We start from the raw sequence: 23,449 nt of genomic DNA on the forward strand, positions 1-23,449 counted from the left end.
CAGGTGGACAGGTTAATTGGGAAAAACCATTTGTTTAAAAGGAGCATTATTCTTATCAAAGCCTGGTGCTTTTATGAAAGTCGGATATTAGGAGCTCATCATGGTCTCCTTTCCACTTATGCACTGGAAACATTGGTGCTCTATATTTTCCACGTCTTTCATGAAACACTGCGGGGTCCTCTGGAGGTAATCTTTTCTTTAGTTTGCTTATTGTTTGTTTTCCTTACAGGTAGACTTGCTATGATTATCCTTTAATGCATTCAAGTGTAATTCATGGATGTAATACATGAAACAGGTTCTCTTTCATTTCCTCCGATTTTTCAGCAAGTTTGATTGGAACCATTACTGTCTGAGTCTTTGGGGCCCAATCCCCATTTCTTCATTACATAACGTGGGGGAGGCTGGTAATGCCAAAGACCAATCTTTACATAATAAGTTGAAGTACTCGTATTGTTATGAATTAAGTTATGATTCAGAGGTACTGCAATGATTGAGGTGTAGTCTGACAATAAATGTGTTTCTAATGGCAGTTGAGTCACTTCAGAAATCAAATAATCAGAATTTACTCAGTGAGGCTTTCTTGAAAGAGTGTCGAGAAAAATACAGTACATATTCTGAAGGCATTCAAGGAAAACCTTTTCATCGGAAGTTTATGAATGTGATGGATCCATTACGATTGAATAATAATCTTGGGCGCAGTGTAAACCGAGGTATGATCAGAGAAAATGACTTGTATTTATTCATGCCAAAGTGATTGACAAGTTTTATTTGCCCAAATTTTTTGACAGCATGCATTGACAAATTTGTGTGTTCATGTTGTAAAGAGTAACATTACTTTTATGGCATGTGTATAGGGAATTTTGTCAGAATTCATAGTGCATTCACATATGGGGCAATTCAGATGGAGAAACTTCTTCAAGGTTCGGATGAACATTTCGCCAATAGCTTTGCCATTTTCTTCCGTAACACACAGAGGCACTGCAGAGGACAGCGACCTGATGCTTGTTCTCTTAGTGGCCATTGTCAACCAAAGCCCTATCTCGCTTTATGTAATGATCAAGCAAGAGGGACGCCTACCAATTTGAACATCTTCCATGGTTCATATCAAAGTATGAGGACAACATCACTGGAGGAAGAGCATACTGGTTCTTGTATGCAGATCAGTGAGGCTATCAGACTTTCTGAAATGGATTTCTGCAGACCCTTAAATGATGAAACTGAAAGTACTCTTACGACACCAACAAATGGCAGTCCTAAAACGCTTACCTTGACTCCAGTAGACCATTGTGATCAGATTGTTAAGCTCAATAAAGCTGCTGAGCATTCACGTCTTTTACAACTATCTACTGGGACTGACCTTGCTTCCAAAATATCTCGGCACATCGATGATTGCCCAAAAACTGTTTCAGGGTGGGATCATTGTTCCTGTGCTGTGGAGTGTGAGATGGAGACATCAAGGCAAGAAAAGGGTAGCATAGGCAAGGTGAAAGATACATGGTGCTGCTGCAGGCTTGTAAAAGCCAGTCATGATAGTCAGGTTCAAGTTAGAGACTTTCCTGAAGATGTCATACACAAATATGAAGAGCAAAACCCAGACCTTTGTTCCAGTATCCATTCTAATTCCAACTACTTAAAATCGAAGAAGGTTGTAGAGCTTGGCAAAGATAGAGCTGTCAACTGCCGTGTTGACAAGCTTGAGGAAGACGAGGATGAAGGGCAAGCACAGTACTTGTCTCCTCCAGTTACCATAGCTACAGGTATATGTGATATGATTGTCCTACTTACGAGTCATCGAAGTCCTTGCACACTTGCCTCTTGTGTCAATGCTACTCCTAAGGCTATTGAATCTCCCATAAAATTTCTGGAACCTTAAAGAAAAAAGCAGGACTACCTAGTCAATCTTTTATTATCAAGTGAATGGCCAAGGCTAGAAGATTACTGGAAAATGAGTGATTTGTTAAGTTTTGAAGCTTAATGATCACTGCAGTGAGTAATGCAGAACTCAGCTACACACTTAGGGGCTAAAGCTTTAAGGTGCATGCACAGTCTACCATGGGACCGTAGCATCTATGTTGTCACACTGCTATGATGCTCTCTGAGCTCTGCCTCTCATTGCTGTGTAAAACGATCCCATGACTTCTTTACTGAACAACATCAATTCAGTAATGTTACTGAATTGATGTTGTTCAAGCCTGGTTTTGTTTCTGGTTGTTTTGTTGTAACAAAATGTTTCCACAGGCATCATATTTATTCTTTTGCTTAATGTGTTCCTGCTTTTCAATTTTCTTTTATTGCTATAAAATTAAGTTATTTTAAGGGTCAAAGCAGGAAAATGCCAGTGTTTAATGTATCAGATCAAGAAGAGGATTCATCAAGTCCAGTGGATCTTGAAGGTTCACCTGCATCTACATTTGTGCTGACAGATGTAAACAACCATGACCCTGAGACAGCCAACCTGCTCACCATGACAGATATCAGTAGTAACAGTTGCTTTGGTACAGATGTTACTACAACTGGCAGCTATCATGCTAAGGGTCAACGGAAAGATGGTGTTGACATGCCAACAGAAGCTCTTGCAGGGTTGTTCCAAGTTCTTGAACTTACAGAGACAGAGGCTGATATCTTGAGGGGAGATTTTGCAAGTCAATTACATAACTTTGAGGTTGGGCGGCAATTACAGAACTCTCCTTCACAGAGAGGCTTACTCTCTGCATCATTGGGTATGATCCATCCCAGGCATATGGAATGGGGCTCACCTTGGGAGGGCCCTGGTAGACCAACCATACTGGGTGGAGATTTCTTTGCACAGTTTCCTGGATATAGAAATGGAGCAAATTCTATTTCAGTGCATGGTAGAGTTGACCCCCAAAGTAGGAGTCACATTCCTAATGGCATCCTTCCAGAATCATTTGCCAAGTTTCACAAAGGAACTGGGACCTTTTTTCCCAACCTGGTATGACGTGGGTGGTTGCCTTCCTAATCAAGGGAGTGTTGTTTTAGTGTTCAGTGATTTGACAATGTTCTGATAATGTTTGATAATCTGTGATTTTTAATGTGTGGTGCTGCAGAAGTCTGGTTATGAAAGAGAGAGAAGATTTGGAAATGGAGGAAGAAGTCAAAGAAAACCTAGCAATATGGATATAGCTGGGCAAAATGGAACACTTGCTTCCAGATCAAGAGTGCATGGGGTGAAAAGGCGTGAAGGACATGGTAAATTAAAAAGTCGGAATACTCTGGAGCCAAGATCTGGGGATAAAGAGTGGGATATGTCAACTGAAGAGTCAAGTCATGTAGACGTCCCTCTGGATTCGATAGATGTGGCAACCAATTTCCCCCAGCTACTGAACAGAAATGTTGATCCCTTGATACCTAGCAATGTGGGTTTCAGCAGAGCAGATTGGCCGATGGTGTCTCCCACTAGCAACAGTAAAAGTTTATCATTAGAAAACTTGGAATTTGGTTCATTTGGACCAGGGATTTTGAGTGGAAACCTTCAAGATGTCTATGCCGAACCAGAAAATGCAGGATCTGGCCTTCCAATTCAGCAAAAGACTGCGCCAGCTGGATCTTTGGAATCTCCCAAGGACAGTTCCAGATCCACAAATGATTCTGATTCTCATTCAAGGTACACCTGGTTTCATACTTCTATGGGATGTTTTAGTGTATGTATATCCTTCTGTATAGCTATTGATGTCCTCTAAACCTTTTTTTGTAATGCTTATGACCTGGTTGTTTGTAACCTGTAGTGTAGCACATTTTCTCTCATTACAGTCTGGATAGCCTGAATGTGGCAGCAACAAAATTAGTACTTCGTCTGTGTGTTATATTAAGTATGTGATGCAGATAAGCTATGCAGTTTCAACTTTGTATAGTTATTTTGCCTTGAGTATGAGTCTTATTGGGGAATTGTAGAGTTCACTTGGTTAAAACATACTTATGATTGGGCAATTCAGTCTTCTGAGAAAAAATGACAAATCCAAAACACAGTTTTTTCCCAAAATGGCACTTGCAGAAAATGGAAGTCTCTTTATGCTCAAGATCGACTCGATTTGTGTGCCCAATTTTATAAGTTTTCATGTGTTTTCTCTATGAGTGCGTACAGCCATCTTTCTTCACATGCAATCCATGTGTGATGACCTGGAATCCTCTTTAAACAGTGTTGGAAAAACAACCCTGTTCAGGAGCTTGTCATTGGATCCTTGGTGGTCCAACAGACAAGCTTGAGCTCGATCCTCCTCTTTGACTTTGCTTTTCAAGGAGCTTGGCTACACCTTTTTGTTGAGTATTGTCTTGAATCTGCAAATCTTGACTCGGAAATAGTGAATTCCATGGCTAAAGCCACCTTGTGAGCCTCTGAATGGACTTCAAAATGAGTGAATCACCAAAATTCACACAAAGCACCTAAACTTTCTCATACAAACTCTCTTGGTTTTGGCTCTAATTAAATAAACAATGAGCCACAAAGTGACACCTGAGTACAAAAAATTGCAACATGGAAACTTGCCAAAACATCAAAGTAAATCATTCTAGACACTTTCTATGATATGCATTTTGAAGAAAACTATATCTATGAAATGTGGAGCGTCACAAAAAGATGTGTACAGTCTTCCACATTGTCCATTATAGAGCAATATTGAAGCTTTAGCTCTCGATTCAAGATCCTTTATATATGACACTAAAGAACTGTTGTGTAGCTCTGTGGAAAATTAATATTGGCTAGCATCCAACTCAACCACACACAATTTGAGTAGACATCATTAGGCTATAATACTAAGAGGGCATACAACACGAGCTCAGCCACTCGAAACATTGACAATTTTTGATTGAAACCATTTTTCTCCACCTCACACATGAAAGAGGTACTATAGGCTGACTTTTGATGCATTGTGATACTAGCAATAGGTAGGGACTCATCGTGTCTGTCTTGAATATGTGCTACACAATCACTTGGTTTCCTTCATGGTGGCTAATTGCATAAGATGTTGCCTAGTATCACAAATAATCTTTTGTCCATTTCAACTGTCAATAAGCATGGAGTCTAGGTCATCTTTGAAGATGACAAGTATGTTGTTAGAGACAAGAGAGCTTGATTATGCTCTTCGATACCTTGTATAAGGGCCTTTTCTTGTTTGACATATATGAGAGGAGTTCTCACGATGCTCTGGCAATTAGCACTCTTATGCTTGCAATGCAGAATGTGTAGCTATGGCATGCCCAATTTGGTCATATGAGTTTTGGTAGTTTGATGACTCTTTAGCATTGTCAAATGGTGGATATCTTACCTCTTGTGGAGAATCTACCTCCTCATGCAAGTGAAGGATGTATCTTGGGTAAAATGCATATGTTTACTTTCAAAAAGGATGGTGCCGTGCATGTTGTTCAACAATTGAAGCTGATACACTGTGATGTATGTGGTCCCTTGAGGACAAGGGCACTTGGGGGTCATCTCTATTTTGTTACTTGTATTGATGACTACTCACATTATACTTGGGTGTATGGGCTGAAAGCAAAATCTGATGTATTCATGCAGTTTCAACATTTGGTTGCTAAGCTTGAGGTAGAAACTAGTTTAAAAGTGCAGACACTTCAGAAGATAGAGGATGGAAATATCATGGTCCCTTGACGACAGGAGTACTTGGGGGTTATCTCTATTTTGTCACTTTTATTGATGACTACTCACATTATACTTGGGTGTATGGGCTGAAAGCAAAATCTGATGTACTCATGCAGTTTCAACATTTGGTTGCTAAGCTTGAGGTAGAAACTAGTTTAAAAGTATAGACACTTCACAAGATAGAGGATGGAAATATATGTCTTTTGCTTTTGGGACATTTGTCCTTGACTCGTGTATCCCACATCAGGCCACTTTGAGGACGACCCCTCAGTAGAATGGTGCTACTAAAAGAAAGAATTGGATCCTCATGGAAATGACTAGATGTATGCTTAAGAGCAAATGATTGCTACATAAGTTTCGGCTAGAGGGACTTCAGTGTGCTAATTATCTCTTGAATCGTGTACCAACAAAGTTACTAAAGACTATCACACCTTTTGAGGCTTGGCATGGAAAGAAACCAAAGATTGACGACTTTTGTGTGTTTGAATGCATAGCTTATGCACATGTGCTGAAGGAGATTTATGGCAAGCTCGATGACAAGGCCTTAAAATTCATTTTTATTGGCTACAATTCGAAAAACAAAGGCTACCAATTATATGATCCATGTAAAAGAAAGTGTTTGCTATTTTTGCTGAAAATGCAGCCTTTTCACATGGTTAGTTTGAAATGCCAGCCACCTACGACTTGGGTGATGTTTTTGAAGGCCTCTTACCACTTTATTTGGGGAGCCTCTAGGAGCGGAACATAGAGTACAACAAGAAAGAGCTGCTGTAAATGCAGCAAAAATAGTCTCAAGATGGCTGTTGCAAACTCTCTATGTGATTAAAATGGATGCTCCCCTACCTCAGCACACTAGTAGGGCTTCTTGATATGCATCACATCATGTAGGAGGGGCTCATTTAGTTGATATTTAAGAAGTAGATGATTCTTGTGATTAGTATGTGTTTATGAGCTCACTGTTAGATGATGATGAGCCTAGTTCCTTGGAAGAAGCCAAATAGGATGTCAATGGCACGGAAACTTCTAATTTGCAAGTTGTTACAAGAGGCCAAAATGATAAAGAAGCCGACAAAGACAAGGTAAAACCTGTGGGGGGAACCCCTAAGCAAGATGATTAGGGGACACAAGTCCTTAATCGATATGGAAGGCAAACCTCTAAAGGCCGTAGATGGTAAAGCCGACCCCAAGAAGGATAAGGAGTTGCCAAAGAAGGCAAAAGCCAGGAAAGAGGCATCAAAGCCGGTTCAAAGACCAAAGGAGAGAATGGTCTGGCGAGAAAAGAGAGCTCTTGCTAGCTATCATGAAATTGATATAGTGAGTTCTCTTTGCGAAGTTAAGCTAGATGTAAACCTCCTGCATTTGATAAAGTTGTCTCTAGGAGTGCGTAAAGAATTTAAGAAGATTCTACGCAATGTAGGCCATGCAAGAGGAAACGGATGTATCTTGTTGAGTTGCCACTTGGCAAGAAAAAAGAAAGCAATTGGTACCAAAAGGTTCTTTAAATTGAAGTGTAAGACTGATGGCATAGATTCAAAGGAGACATTTGCTCCTACATCCTGTATGAGTACAGTTAGGTGTGGCATTGCTATGGCTGCAAATTATGGTTGTAAAGTAAGCATTCTTGAATGGTGACCTACTTGAGGATGTTTATGTGCCACAACCTCCAGGGCTTGTGGTGAAAGGCAAAGAGCATATGGTTTGCAAATTTCATAAAGCTCTTTATGGATTAAAACAAGCTCCTCTTGCATGGGATGCTGGGATTGATGCCTATTTGGCAAGCATTGGCTTCACAAATAGTCCAAATACACCCACTCTCTATATTAAGAATGAAGGGGGGAGACCTATTGGTTATCATTCTCTGTGTATATGATATGCTTCTCACTAGACCAAAAGAACATAAAATTGTAGATTTAAGGCTGAATTGAAACATGCTTTTGCTATGTCAAATGTGGGCTGCTTACACTACTATTTGGGGATTCAATTTACCCAAAGTCAGCATGGCATAATCATGTTGCAATAACAATATGTGGATAAGCTTTTGAATAGGTAGGTTTAATATGCAAAATTGCAAACCTATATGCACGTCTATGGAACCAAGGATCAAGCTGTCCATGGATGATGGTGAAAGGATGTTTGATGTCGTAATTTATAGCTAAGCTGCTCGCTATCTTATTTACCTTTGCAATACACATCTTGACATACAGTTTGTAGTATTCTAGGTGAGCAGGTCAATACATAGCCCATAGACAGTATATTCACAAGTTGTCATGCGGATCTTCAGATATTTGCAAGGTACTCAGTTGTATGCTTTATTCTTTCAAAGGGACGAAGACTTGTACCTTCAGGCTTAGAGCAATTGAGATTGGGATTGTGATTGAGACACTATGTAGTTTACCAGTGGACATTGTTTCTTTTTGGGCCGTTCATGCATTTCATAGCTTAGTAAGACAATCTATAGTGGCTACATTGTCTCGTGATATTGACTACAAGGTAGCCTTCATAGCAACATTGGAATGTGTATGGCTGTGTAGATTGTTGGTTGATCTGCAAATTGCATTGGAGGGTCCTACACCCATTCTTTCTGACAATTAGAGTGCTATTGTAGTGGCACGGAATCGTGTGTTTCATACTTGCACAAAACACATTGAGGTACATTACCAAGAGACATGCTATGTAGGAGAGATCAGTTTTATGTATGTTTCTACACAAGAAAATGTTACCGACATTTTCACCAAAGAACTACCTAGTGAGAAGTTTGAGGCTTTTCAAAATTCCTTGAACTTACTACCCCTTGGTGATTGATCTTCGTGTACTTTCATCACATTGGCATTACAGGGGGCTTGTTAGAATATGCCAATTCTATGGGCAGTGCTCAATGTTCTATTCAGTTAGTTTGCAGTGTGAACACAACTAAGTTAATAAGTTATGTCACTACATTTAGAGATAGTACTAGAGTTAGTTGACTTAGGGGTCAGGTCTACCTAAGACCTAAGGTTGCACTTTCATTTTATGAGTTTCAGTCTAGGAAGTACACTTAATCATTTTCAGCTCACACTGTCTACTGCTCACTTACACACACTTTCTCTTTCTCCGTTTCCAATAGAAATGAGGCCCGCATCCTATTCTTGCATAGAGAGTTGGCCAATGCTCACATGAATGAAGATGATTCTATGACAGATTGTATCACATACATTCAACATTTGCTTGAGCAGCTGCTCAATATTGCTGAGGTGATTAAAGATGGTGAGATGGTGAACATCACTTTGAACTCTCTTCCAAAGTTGAGTCCCTCTCATTCATGGAGTTGATCGGTCTCTTGCTTCAAGAGGAGCAGACTTGGAAGAATATGACCCTATGTTCAAGTGATTCGACCATGCTTTCTAGGTACAAAGGCAAAGGAAAAGGGAAACAAAATTCAAATCAGTCCAAGATTGATGTTGGGTAGGCTTCAAATAAGGGCAATAATGATGTAGATACATCAAAGAAGATGGGAGAATGTCAATATTGCAAAAAGGTAGGTCATATATCGATGAACACAAAAAAAGGCTTGCAAAAGGGAAGAAAAAAGACTTTGGTATGGCTGCACAAGAAACATCAACCATTCGCACGATTGATGGTGATGCTTTAGCCAACCTTGTGGAGGAGGATTATGCTTTGTTTATTGTAGTTATGATTCTTCTATGGATGGGTCAGCCTTTAATACACCATAGATGCAACATACTTGGTATTTTGATAGTTGGTCCATCATGTTGTATCACTTCTAGGAAGCGTTTGTTCTCCTTTGTGCATTTAGCCCCTTTTGGCAAGAAGCTATCTTGTGGCAATAGAGCTTCTTATGCAATCTGTGGTATTACTAAGGTGCTGATCAGAGTAGTAGATGACACATTTCCATCTTTTGGATGATTTGTATGTGCTTGGAATTACCAAGAACTTGGTTTTCAGTGCTTGCTCTTGACAAAAGTGGATTTCAAATCATCTTCAAGGATGACAAAATCATTGTTCGTGACAAAGAGTATGTGAAGGGAGCTGATGGTGCACTCTCAATTGATACACTCATTCCTAGAATGAAAAATGTGGAGTTATGGCATGCTAGATATGGACACATAATAAGTTTTAGTAGTCTCATGTCTCTTCAAAGGTATCTAATGGTTTATGCTTTGCCTACTTTGGATATTGTAACCGGCCTTCCTTCCGTGGATGGGTGGTAATTCCCTAATTACAGTTTAGTTACAACAGTAACATTTATTATAAAACTGAGAAATGCAAATTAACTTACAATCTTGGACAATGGACACCATGTTGGCTCCAAAACTGGCGCCCTTTTCAGCATTTATTTAACTTAATTGAAGAAGAAGTAGATGTATAATGGGATTCTCCCAATCCCTTTTGGTATTCCAACTCCCCTTGTTGTCCAAAATAACCAGCAAGTCTTCAATTTGATTTGCCCTTTGATTTGGACAGTCAATTGGCCTTCACTCGCTTTGATGGAGATGGAAAATGCCCCAAATTCATTGATTTGCTGGTCCCTACACCTGAATTTGACTAAAAACAGCTTCAGCCCTGTTGAATCCAAGTCTTGGAGCTTTCAATTTTTGGCATGCTTCTCGAGGCTGTTGCTAAATCCTAATTTCTGCTGCAGATTAGGGGTTTTTCAGTGGAGAGATGTGAAATTTCTCAACCTCTGGTGATCTCAATGCTGTAATCTTCGAAGCAAGGTTATAGAAAGGCTAGGAGATCAGAGAGAATGCTGAGCAGAGAGAAAATTCTGACTTTCTTCGCGAAGAATTGAAGAAAATCTGTTATTTATTGCTGCTGCCCTATCTCAACAGCACAGCTAGTAGATGCAAAGAACTGAAGAAAATCAGTCATTTACTACTGCTACCCTATCTCAAGAGCTTGTAGATGTTGTCATCTGCTATTGATTGGTCTTCTCTTGCCCTTGGCTGCCTCAGAAGGTCCTCCAATGGCTGCAAATTAGACCAACAACATCTTCTCTCTCTCTCTTGCAGGCTGAATACACTAAAAATGCCTCTCTCCAGCCTCTAAAGGCGTTTTTCAATCTTACACAGGCATTTTTGACAAGTGGTAGCCTTCCCAAATGGTTTTTCCAGCATTATCCGTAATTAAATATTATTTTTCAGTCTTTAAATACTTAAAATTAATCTTATAATTATTTCGGTGCCCTAGAAAATAATTTGATTGGCCAATAATTAAATTGGCTAGGCAACTTTCATTCTCGAGTGTCTCTGCGTCATCTTTGACCATCAGATTGACATTAGATACTATCAAACGCCACTTCTCTAGTGTCACCAATTGACACTTATGGCTAAATGAATGACGTAGGCCAATAACTGGCACTAGATATCACGAAGCACTTGTGCCGCATAACTTATAGCAACTTTTGCCTTGGACATCCCGTGATTTCGTGGAGTCCCGAGCTCGTAAATTTACTCTAACCCAGTCACACCTCACATGTGCAGCATTTATTTAACCATGTGATTAAAAATTAATCCACATGTTAAGTGAGGTTTCAAAAATAAATGTCCTCATGACAGTGGATTGCTTTCCGATTTTTGGTTGTGTTGCATATGCATATGTAGCCAAAGAGGTTCGTAGAAAGCTTGATGAGACGAGATGGAAATGCATTTCTTTTGGATATAACATAGAAAGCAAAGAGTATAGGTTGTATAACCCTTCTAGATGCAAGGTTTTTGTGAGTAGATATGCCATATTCTTTAAAAAGTGAGCACATATGCATGCTGAATTTGAAATGCCAATCACATCAGACCCTCTGAATGTATTTGAGGGTCTTCTTTCATATGCTATTGATTTGGGGGACTGATTCTGATGCAAGAAATCGGCCATTACAGCATGTTGAGCCTGCCCCACTTGCCCAAAATCTCCATCTGATTCAGTTTCTCTTGATGACGCAGTTGTGCAAGAAAAGGATGCTATACATATGGCCAGAACAATCCTTAGATGGCTATTCCAGACCCTTAAATGGAGCTGTATGGATGCTCCTTTTCCTCAATGTACACATTTAGGTGTTAGAAATGTAGGGCACATTTTCTTGATACAGGACATCTTATTGATGATGAAGAAACATATGCTTTTGCTAGTATTGTTGTGGGTGAGGATGAGCCTACATGTTTTGAGGATGCAAGACACGATGTACTGGGTGCATGCCAGGAGTGATGAAATGTGAGTAGAATAACACGCGGAGTCTTGTTGACTTGCCTTTTGGCAAGATGGCCATTGGCACATGTTGGGTTTACGAGCTGAAAAGGAAATCTGATGGGACTATTGATAAATACAAGGCAAGATTGGTTGCGAAGGGATATGCTCAAGAAAAGGGCATTGACTATAAGGAAACATTTTCTCCTACATCTAGAATGACCGACATTAGATGTGTCATGTGTGATTGCTATGGTCGCACATTTCAGTTGGGTTGTACATCAATGGATATAGATACAAACATGTTTGAATGGAGATTTGGAAGAGGATGTATATGTTGCACCACCTCGAGGCTTTGTTGTGCAAAGCTAAGAGCACAAGGTTTGCACGCTGAATAAAGCATTTTTGACCGCATGGAGGTTCCAAAACAGCCGAGTTGAACCCATCCTCTATGTCAAGAAGAAAGAGGGGGATTTGATCGTAATCATTCTTTACCTAGATAATATGCTGCTCATTGGAGCAAACGAGAGAAAAATTGCAGATTTCAAGGTTGAATTGCAGTCTATTTTTGATATTTGAGATGTGGGGCTGCTTCACTATTTTTTGGGGGTTCAATTCATCCAAAATCAGCACGGTATTGTTATGCGTGAATCACAGTATATTCAAAAGTTGCTAGTAAGGTTTAACATGCAAGATTGTAAACTTTCAATGCATGATGGTAGTGATCTATCTGATGTTGCTATTTACAGCCATGCTGTTCGTTGTCTCATCTATTTGTCCAACACTCATCCTGATATATAGTATGTAATATCATAAGTGAGTAGATACATGCTCAATGTAAGAATACTATACATGCAAGCTATTAAGTACATTTTTTACTATTTGCAAGGAACACATTCATACGGTTTGCTGCTTCCCAAGGAAGGAGACTTGCAAGTGCATGCATAAAGTAGTTTAGATTAGGCTAGTGATCATGATACAAGGCAATTTAGTAGTGGACATCGTTTCTTTCTAGGCTAGTCATGCATTTCTTGACTTAGTAAGAAGTGTCCTTTTGTGGCTATCCCATCTTTAGAGGGACCAACTCCTATTCTTTCTGACAGTTAAAGAGTGCTATTGTAGTAGTATGGAATCTAGTGTTCGATGAGCATGATCTACATTCCCACACAAAAGAATGTTGCAGATATTTTCGCCAAGGTACTATCATATGAAAGGTTTGATAAATTTAAAAAATCCTTGAACTTCTTACTCTTTGTGATTGATTCACTCCTTGTATATCATCACATTGGCACTGTAGAGGGATGTTAGAATTGGTCAAGTATGGGTGGTGCCCAATGTTTGAATGTGTGATGCGGACACAACCAGGGTTGTCTTCGTGCTTTCTTTCTTATTTCTCTCTCCCCCAAGCCTCTCTCTCTCTCTCTCTCAAGCTTCTCACACTCTCTTTTTCTCTCAAGCCTCTCTCTCTCTCTCTCACACACACACACACACACACACACACACACACACACACACACACACAACCTTCTCTCTGTGTCTAGTCTCTCCCTCTCTCTCAAGGTCACACAACTAAGTTAATAAGTTGTGCCACTACAATACTACTTCTGGAGCTAGCTTTACTCCAATTGAGTTAGAGATAGGTCTAACTTACTTTATACCTATTTTACTTTCATTCTGTCATCCTAGCACTTGCATCTTTGAAGTGTGGAATTGTTGCCCACTCTAGCTCATTGTCTTGTGTTCACACACACACACACACACACACACACACACACACACAATTTCTTCCTTCATTTCTAACAATGAATTTGTCACCATCTTTCTCTATCTTTTTATATCAAAAGAATTGTGAAAGTTGAGGGTTTCAAGCATAGTAACATGGAATAGAGGATAGGAACATGGATAAGAATGAGGAATGGCCAAAAGAAGGGAATGGGGACAGGGGATGGAATGGCATGCATAAATAGCATTTTAAAATGTATGCATGTGATATGATGTGGGTGGACGTGTGGGTGAATGTATACTACCAAAGAACATATGCCTGTGCATGCATGCATACATGTATTTTCCATTGTAGAAAAGCTGCATGTGTAATGTGGACTGATTTGAAATGACTTCATACAAGAGATTTTGTATGTGTACGTGTGACAAAAGGGGAAGTCCTTGGAAGAAGTCTGAAAAACTCATCCACAAAAAAAAGGCCACCAAAAAACCACCCTACCAAAAGATGTTCCAAGCTTTAAAAAAAAGATCCCCTAATAGGGGATGTGACAAGGGGATTGCCGGGATGGGGGGGCGGCTGTTGGGGATGGGACATAGGATGTCCCCCGTCCCATTTTAGCATCCCCTTTAGCACATTCATTTAAGTTGGTGTTTTTGCAATTCGGGGGGCTCGAGACAGCCATTGCTTGTTAATATGGTTTCAAGCCTTTGTGTCACTATTTAGTAGCTATACATTGCTAGTAGGAGTGCCTGCATGCAAACACATGCAATAAAAGTATAATTTGAAGGCTATAATTGACAGTTGAGAACTAAAACACATTGCTTCTTCAAGGCCTCTTCCCTGTGAAAAACATGGATCTAGAGCATGATAGCTATGGTGGCTCATAGAGCAACACTAGATTCATGAGTACTTAGACATTACAGGAATCAAAACTGACTGGAAGTACAACCACAAGCAAATCAAGTACACTAAGCCGAAGAACAAAAAAACAATGACATTGCATTCATCATATATGAAAGTGACATCCAAGTACAATGTTATATAAAACATGGTAGGTGGTAGTCTTCCCCTCTACGCCTATGGGATTCAAGTAGCGTGTATATCCTCTGTCCATCTGCTTTATACAAAGAGGAAGCATGGATATGATTGCAAATCTCAACACCCCTGCTCAATCACAACCTGTGTAGAGGCTTTAGTGAGCAACCACTTGAAAAGTATGGGCATGCCACAACATGGTAAACACCAGAGACTGTCGCAAAAAAGGCTAAATGTGAGTACCAAAGACATGATGGACATCCAGAGGCTGTAACAGGGGCCTCACAAAGTGTACAGAGGCTGTAGTACAAGGTTACATGAGGGGTTTACAAGCTTACGTCAGAAGCATTAGGGCTAGGAAATACAAGGCTAAAAAATTCTATCAGAATAGGATTGATGAGGTTTGTCCTTTTCTTGGTGGTCTTCTTCTTCTTTTTTTTTTTTTTTTTGGGCTCCAAGGTCTTCTTCTTCTTTAACAACAACTAGATAGGCCTTTTGAGACCTCTTCCTGGCATGACAGAATTTCTTCGTGTGCCCGATCCTTTTGTAGAAGTCACATACCAGTTGATCTTTCTTGCCTTTGTACCTGGCACCTACATGTAACATTTGTTCATCTTTAGAGGTGCTTGGTTCTTCTTTGGATTTTACATTCTTTTCTTCTTCTAGCAGGGAGGCCTTAATCTCAACCAGTTTAGGACTAGGCATGTTGATCAATGTAGTTGACACATTATTATAGTGAGGGAGGCAGGCTTTTTAACAACACACCAATACAAATATCTTTATTCATCTTGAGATCAATTTCTGCAAGCTGAGTTAAGAGACTTCCAAGTTTCCATGTAGTTTAAGTGAGTTGCAAGAGATGTGTTTGATTTTATATCTAGCCTAAAAAATTCAATCAGTAATCCATACTTAGATGACTTTTATTGTGCACCAAACAAAGTATCTAATCTCTTCCATGTATCATTAGAGGTTTCACAGGTATCCACATGGTGGATGTAGCTGTCATCCAATTCCAATTTGATAATAGCCTGTGTCTTATCATCATTCTTTTGCCATGTGATCGCAAGGTTCGTATCACGAGGTGGACCCTTTTTCATTAGGATGAGCTTGATGTGGGTATACCGTAGTGATGTGTTAGGTATGAAGATCGAGACAGCAGGTGTTCGTTGTGCGCGGAGAGACAGAGAGAGTGAGAGAGAGTAATCGCAGAGAGTGAGCACGTTTGTAGGTACAATGACGAGTGTGTACCTCTAGGTTTTTAGATAGATATATATATGTGTAAGTACAAGTGCTAAGGGTGTGTTTACACCTGAGCACATTTAAAGGCACGAGGTCTTTATTCCCAACAACCTCCCACCTAAAGGCAATGTGCCTTAAGAGGAGAAAAGAATAAGCTAAGTCTAGGTATGTACAAAGTTGAAATACATATATCTATCCAACTCCCATCATCTGTCGGCAATGAGCAAACAGCTCTGCTAGAAGACCCTTTGTGAGAAGGTCTGCAGGATTATCATTTGTATGCACTTTGACATGCTCAATGCTCTTGCTGTCAAGTACATCTCTAATGAAGTGGTACTTTACCTGTATGTGCTTTGTCTTTGCATGAAAGACAGGATTCCGTGCTAGCATGATAGCACTCTGACTATCACAATGGAGAACAGGTAACTCTGTGATGCCAAGCTCTCCCACTAGATGTAAAAGCCACAAAGCCTCCTTGCATGCCTTAGTGGCAGCCACATACTCTGCCTCTGTAGTAGACAGTGCAACACACTTTTGTAGCCTGAAGATCCAAGAGACTGCTCCTCTTGTGAAAGTAAACACATACCTAGAAGTGGACTTCCTGCAATCCGTATGACCAGCATAGTCTGCATCCGTAATCCCAACAACGGATGCCTTCTGCTTCCCAAAGCAGATACACAACTCCTTTGTGCCTTTGAGGTATCTCATAATACCTTTCACTGCATCCCAGTGCTTCTTGCCAGGGGTTGCCATGTATCTGCTAACCACTCCCACTGCAAAGGCAATGTCAGGACGTGTAGCAACCATAGCATACATCAAACTGCCAACAGCTGAAGCATATTGGATCTTGGCCATTTCAGCCTTTTCATCATCAGATGTAAGGCTGTCCTCTGCATTGAGTTTCACATATGGAGGCAATGGAACCCCAATTGTTTTCCCCCTCTCCATATTGAAACGCTGCAAAACCTTGGAGATATACTCCTGCTGAGATAGATAGAGTAAGCTTGTCGACCTATCTCTGAGTATTCGCATGCCAAGAATGTGATTTGCATCACCAAGATCCTTCATGTCAAAGCTGCCATGAAGACTTTGCTTCAGTGAGTCCAAGGCATGAATATCCCTGCTAGCAATCAACATGTCATCAATATACAAAACCAAGATAATCAGGCTGCCATTTCCTACCTTCTTGGTATACAAGCAGTGATCCACTTGACTTCTATGAAAGCCTTGAGACTGCATGAATGTATCAAACTTATGATACCATACCAAGATACCATTCTCTTGGTACTTGTTTCAGCCCATACAAACTTCTTTTGAATTTACATACCCATCTTTTCTTTCCCTTTTTCAACAAACCCTGCAGGTTGCTGCATATATATGCCTTCATGCAGATCACCATGTAAAAATGCAGTCTTTATATCCATCTGTATGAGTTCCATATCCTCAACTGCAACCAAGCCCAAAATGGTTCTCAATGTAGTCATCTTGACTACAGGAGAGAAAATCTCATCAAAGTCAATTCCATGCTCTTGCTTGTACCCCTTTGCAACCAATCTTGCTGTGTACTTTGGTGAGGAACCAGAAGTGACCTTCATCTTGTAAACCCATTTGCATGGAAGTGTTTTCTGCCCTTTAGGCAAGTGCACCAAGTCCCAAGTGCCATTTTTGTCAAGAGATACCATTTTTGACAATATGCCTTTATACCATTTCTTGCTGTCATGTCTATCCATTGCTTCCTTGAAGCAAGATGGTTCACCATAGTCTGTCAACTTGACATAATCAGCCACATTGTTTGCACCAGGAACAAATCTGTCAGGTTGTCTAGTAGCCCTAGACAATCTCCTAACCCAATGGTCATTTTTTGCTGGCTGTTCCTACAAATTTCCATTTTCAGCATGCTGTCCTGGCATTTCAGCCTGCAAATCAGCATTAACAGCTTGTTGTCCTGGCTGTTCCTGCACATGTAGTGGCTCATTATCATGGGCAATGGCTGGCTGATCATTTCCAGTATCATTTTTTGCATTTATAGGTTCATTTACAGCAAGTATTTGCTGCTGTACAGTGGGCACATTTTGCTGTCCAAAAGGTATTTCTTCCCAGAATACAACCCTATGGACCTTCTCAGTCTTTTCAGGCTGTTTATGCATGCGATCTTCCCGAAAGATAACGTCATTGCTGCGTACTACTTTCCTTTTCTCGAGATCCCACAATCTATAACCCATTTCATCCTTGTCACCATATCCTAGGAAAATACATTTACAAGACTTTGGCTCAAGTTTGCTACGTTTTTCTTTACGAATGTGCACAAAAGCCTTGCAACCAAACACTTTCAGGTGAGCATATGAAGGTGGCTTGCCCGACCACGCTTCTTTGTAGTGATGTGTTAGGCACGAAGATCGAGACAATAGGTGTTGTTGCATGCGGAGAGACAGAGAGAGTGAGAGAGAGCAATTGCAGAGAGTGAGCACGTTTGTAATATGTGTGTGTGTGTGTGTGTGTGTAAGTACAAGTTCTAAGGGTGTATTCACACGCGAGCACATTTAAAGGTATGAGGCCTTTATTCCCAACATGTGTCAGGTGTGAAACCCGATCCCTTTGAATCAAACTATCGGTGAGTCCTTGCCCATGTTGAGGTTGCAAGATCAGCAGCAAATCAGCTCCAAAACTTTCAGATTTTAGCAGCAAAAGAGTTGAGCACAAGTGCCAAGAAGCACTAGGTGATTAGTATCAAGAGATACTAGGTGACTAGTATGCCCTTCGAACTTGAAATCTTCAAAGATGTTTGAGGTCTTCAAGCTCTTGCAAGTACGAGTCTTCCCCCCCTTAATTTGATGTTGGAGTAGCACAAAAACTCAGATTTGATCAGAGGCAAAGCTGATTGTGTTAGATGACACAAGTGACAAGGGTCACTAGATCAGTGTCAAGAGACACTATGCTTGATTATGATTGAATCTTGCCAAAAAAAAATCACCAAGATCTCCCAAAAATCTCCAAGGATCCTTTCTTCCTTGATGTGTGGCACTGAGTAGATTAGTGAATCAGAGTAGCAATAGGTTAATTTGAGTGTTAGGAGAGAGAAATTGAAGTGAGAGATGAGCTTGAGCTCAAAAAGCTATGGAGGATTGAGAGTTAGGGTTTTGGCGACTAGTTTTTCTGCTCGTGCAGCTCGTGGACATAATCATTTTGCGCAAGACTTGATGGGAAGGAAGCTTGGGTTAGAGCTTCAATTACCCTATGGACGCTGGGTAAATCACAACACATAGAGGCAGCGTAGACTGTGCGATCAGAATATGGCACAGAATGGGCAGCAACCTCCGATTTTTGCAATTTTGGGTTGGGAAGGCACCAATGTTAGGGTTTTATGTGGCACAGAGAAGCGCCCAGAGTTAGAGAATGTTTCTCCAGAAGGAAGCGTGAAGAAATATGCGCTGTAGGAGTAGATCAAGAAGCTCTAAGTGAGCTAGGTACTGTTTGGCTATGGTAGACAAGAGGTCAAAGTAAGGATGGAGGTGTAAAATGAGTTCATGCACTCAAGCCAAGTTGGACCTAAGCTATGCTAAGCCATGCTCAGCTGTGCTCTAATACCATGTGAAAAACACGGATCTAGAGCATGGCAGCTATGGTGGCTCATAGAGCAACACTAGATTCATGAGTACTTAGACATTATTGGAATCAAGATTTGATTGGAAGTACAACCACAAGCAAATCAAGTACACTAAGTTGAAGAACAAAAAAACAATGACATTGCTTTCATCATATATGAAAGTGATATCCAAGCACAATGTTATATAGAACAGGGTAGGTGGTGGTCTTCCCCTCTATGCCTATGGGATTCAAGTAGCCTGCATATCCTCTACCCATCTGCTTCATACAAAGAGGCAGCATGGATGTGATTGCAAATCTCAACATTCCCCCCAAATAAAAACATTGTGTCAAACCACACAAAAAAAGAGGAAACCTTTGGGTCTTTGAGACGATGTTTTTGAAACAAGTGATTGAAATACCTTTTTAGGATGGAGGGGCATAGGATGCCTCAAAGCGGTTCTTATGAGGGACCACTTGAACACGGGTTGAGGATGTACATTGAAGTGCTAATAGACTTAGACCATAGGCACTTAGGGAGCTTTGGTGTGAACAACATGAAGCAAGATATGTTCATCACAGTTTGGTTCCTACACTCATTGACTCCATTTTGAGAAGGGGAGTTGGTAGAGGTGAGTTGGTGCTGCATGCCATTCTCTTGTATAAAATTTGAAAACTAGTGGGAGAGAAACTCTCTGTCGCTATCACTCCTTAGTGCTCTAATACGGACACCTATTTGAATTGACACAAGCCACACCCATTTTAAGAAATATGCAAAAAGGTGTCATATTTATTCTTTTGAAAGTAGACCCACATATATGTGGAATATTTATGTACTAATAGAAAGAAGTTCAATGTAACATTTATGATGGTGGTGGGTATTGGCCCACTAAGGTCAATATGAATCAACTGAAGGGGCCCTTCAGCTCTATGTGTGGTCTGCTGTGAGGGTATGGTGATTGTGTGATTCCAATTGACATTCAACATGCCCTATAGACGTCCTTGTATAGTTTTAGGCTTGAAAGGCCCTCAACCATTTGGTGGCATGGTAGGTGTAAAGAGAGTTATACTCAAGGTGTCTTGATAAAAAATGCTAGAGATGCTCTTCATGTTAGATATTCTCAATATCCCATTCTCATAAGGTGCCACCAATGATCTATGGTGCTCTAAGTTGTACGGTCCCCAATACGAGGAGAATCCATATGTGAGCTTGGACATTGGTTGAGTTCCAACTTGTATGTGAGATGAGATCTATGCGATTGGATGGCAAAAAGGTGACCTCCGTGGGTCTAGCCTTTGGGTTATAATCTATTTAGAGTAGCTAAGCTGATAGCAATGCGAGGATAAAGGAATATTTCCTAGCTTACTAGGGAAGGTTTACAATATGGCCGGATAGGCTGATCGGGCTACCTTCTTGGGCAATAAAAGGAAGACTCTTCCAAAGCCATCATCAATCTATCTTTTCATCTAGTCAGAGTTCTTTCAATGAACCTTAAGCTCTTTGCTTATCATTTGTTTTGATTGCCATCTAAGCTTCACAATGGAAGTGTATGGCTAGACAGAGCCATTTTTCTATTAGTTTGTTTGGAATTAAAGTAGTTTCTATTCTTGTCATATTTGCCGTGTATTCTCTACTCGTTGCTCAAATTTTGTTGGCTGCACCGTGTAATTGTTTTACATCTCATTTGTAGGATTCCTAGTCAGCTAGAGCATGAAGTCTATTGAATTTAGAGTCCTTAGATGTCAGCTAGGAGAGAAACTTTGACATTAGATAGAGGCCATTAGGTTGTATCTCATTGCAAGCAATCACTAAACCATTCTTGGCATTGAGTATCTGGATTGTAGTTGCTGTAAATAAGACTACTCTTCCCAAGCATCAAAGATGATGGATGAATAAAAGATTTATCCCAAGTTGGAAGACATGGCAAGTATTGTCTAATGAAGAGAGATCATGGCCTTAATTAGTATCAAACTTGACCCGACCAATATCGCGAATCTCGGCAAAGGAGTTACTATTGCATCGGATATTCCTTGTAGGGACATAAATCAAGTCAATCTCCCGTGCATGGAGCCTCTCTTTGACATAATGATAATGCACCTCAATGTGTTTAGTGTGCCAAAAACTAGATTCCTTAGAACTGCCATGACACTTTGACAGCCATTATAGATAGAAGTGGGTGACTGTTGTCCCATACTAAGATTGACGAAAGGACCCCAAACTGAATATCCGACTGTGCATTACACAAATACAATAAACAACCAACAGCTTGCAGATAAAGAGAAGCATCAAATGGTTCTTTTGCATCCTCAAACGTAAACCTGTAGCCTATCTCAACCAAAGCAGAGATAGGCTTGCAATCTTGCATTTTGAGAATGCTCAAGAAGCTGTCCAATGCATTTAGGTTGTTGCAAAATAATGCCCTTCTCAATTGTAGTAAATTGTATGCCAAAATAATAGTGCAAGTGGCCAAGATCTTTCACATCAAAAGCATGCTGCAATTTGGCTTTGAAGGCTGAAATTTGTGCTTCATGAGGTCAAGTCAACAATATGTCATCCTCATAAAGAATGAGAATCAAGAGATTATCCCCATCTTTGCGGACATAAAGTGTGCTTTTAGTGTGGAAGCAGTTGCTAGATGAGCAAACATAGATGAAGAGGCCACATGCTTGTCAAATGCAAATGTCTAGGGCTGGCACAGAGTAATGCTAGGTGTATGGAGGCTAATGCCAAGGTGGAGTAAGCTGACACCAAGTTGGGGAAGGTGGTGCCAAGTTGAGGACATCCAAATGCGAAATGGAATGTATTGATTGATACTTGGGGTTGAAAGCTGATGCCAAGGTGTGGTGATTGATGGCAGCAGGGTCAGAGCTCCAAATGCAAGGCCTAATGCAAAGGAACAATGTGTGTGAAGCAGAGGGTGAAGATGGAGATCGAGCCACAAAACATGAATGGTGATGTCTGTTGGGAATAAAGGGCCATCGTGCCTTTTATATGTGCACGGGTGTGAACACACCCTTAGGACATTGTACTTTTATACATATATCTATCTAAAACCTAAAGTGGTACACTCGTCATTGTACCGAAAAAACGTGTTCACTCTCTACTCTACTCACTCGCACTCTCTCTGTCTCTCTCATTGAGCGTAAGGTCTGTCTACCTCTATCTCCGTGCCTAATCGATTCCTTCAAACTGGTATCAGAGCGTAAGGTGCTGAGTGTGCTGAGCACGATCGTCAGTCAGGCTGAGGCAGTTGTGAGCTGCAGAAAACAGACAGGCCGTGGAGAGTGTGCACTTGGCCCCCAGCGTGGAGCAACGGGAACTATAGCTGTGTGGCCCGGGCGACAACCAGTTTAGCAGGTTTGCAGTATCGCAGCGTAACGTGACGGGTAGTGGGCAGCAGTCAACGTGTGACAAAACCAACAGCGGGCAAGGACGGGCATGACGGGGCGTGCGACACCAGCGGGAAAGGATAGGTCTGACGAGCGCGCGACAGGGAGGCCTGACGGGTGAACGGACCCGTCATTCGAAACATTTTTTTTCAAAAAAATCTTTTTCTCAAACTCCTTCCCCTAATCGGGGTTCACGCGTGCAAGCACAAAACATCAAATTTGTGCAATTTTGGCACAGAAAGTTGGGGCTTTGCCAGGCTGAGTACTGTTCGTGAAAAATTGAGGCATATGCGTCGGAATTGCAGACATTGTGCGCATTTGAATTGGGGATTTCACCAAAATTGTTGAAATTTTACTCATCTGAGTGAAATTTCTCAACATTTAGCCCTGAAATTTGGGGCTTTTTCCAGATTTGGGAAATTTGATGCAGGACAAGCAAATTTGTCTCAGAAATTGCAGGAATTTGTGACATTTTGTCCCCGACATTTGGGGCTTTTCATGTACATGCACAAATTGGGCTGAAATTAACCCAATTTCTCGACATTGAGGGACATTGGACCCCGTGCAATTTGGGGCTTTTGCAATTTGGGCAAAATTTGTGCAGCATTTGGTCATTTTATGTACATGCAGGTTGAATTCTGCGCAATTTGGACATCAACACTTGGTGAAATTTGGGGGTTTTGCTGAAATTG

The 23,449-nt window shown here is 40.7% G+C and overlaps 1 protein-coding gene across 2 annotated transcripts in view; it reads left to right on the top strand.

The window, feature by feature from the left end:
- LOC148022572 (uncharacterized) overlaps positions 1-23,449 on the top strand; it is a 77,817-nt gene that overhangs the window by 22,230 nt on the left and 32,138 nt on the right. Inside the window, exons 5-10 of one of the 2 annotated variants that reach the window (XM_087695519.1) lie at positions 4-186; positions 296-404; positions 531-710; positions 855-1,757; positions 2,355-2,953; positions 3,069-3,625. In XM_087695519.1, coding sequence (XP_087551645.1) covers positions 4-186; positions 296-404; positions 531-710; positions 855-1,757; positions 2,355-2,953; positions 3,069-3,625 — 2,531 coding nt within the window. The remainder of the gene's footprint in view (positions 1-3; positions 187-295; positions 405-530; positions 711-854; positions 1,758-2,354; positions 2,954-3,068; positions 3,626-23,449) is intronic. The other variant, XM_087695520.1, reaches the window with a different exon arrangement.

The sequence above is a fragment of the Lygodium microphyllum genome, chromosome 16 (assembly GCF_053477565.2).
Source record: "Lygodium microphyllum isolate KBCC chromosome 16, Lygodium_microphyllum_v1.1.10, whole genome shotgun sequence".
NCBI classification, from domain to species: Eukaryota; Viridiplantae; Streptophyta; class Polypodiopsida; order Schizaeales; family Lygodiaceae; genus Lygodium; species Lygodium microphyllum.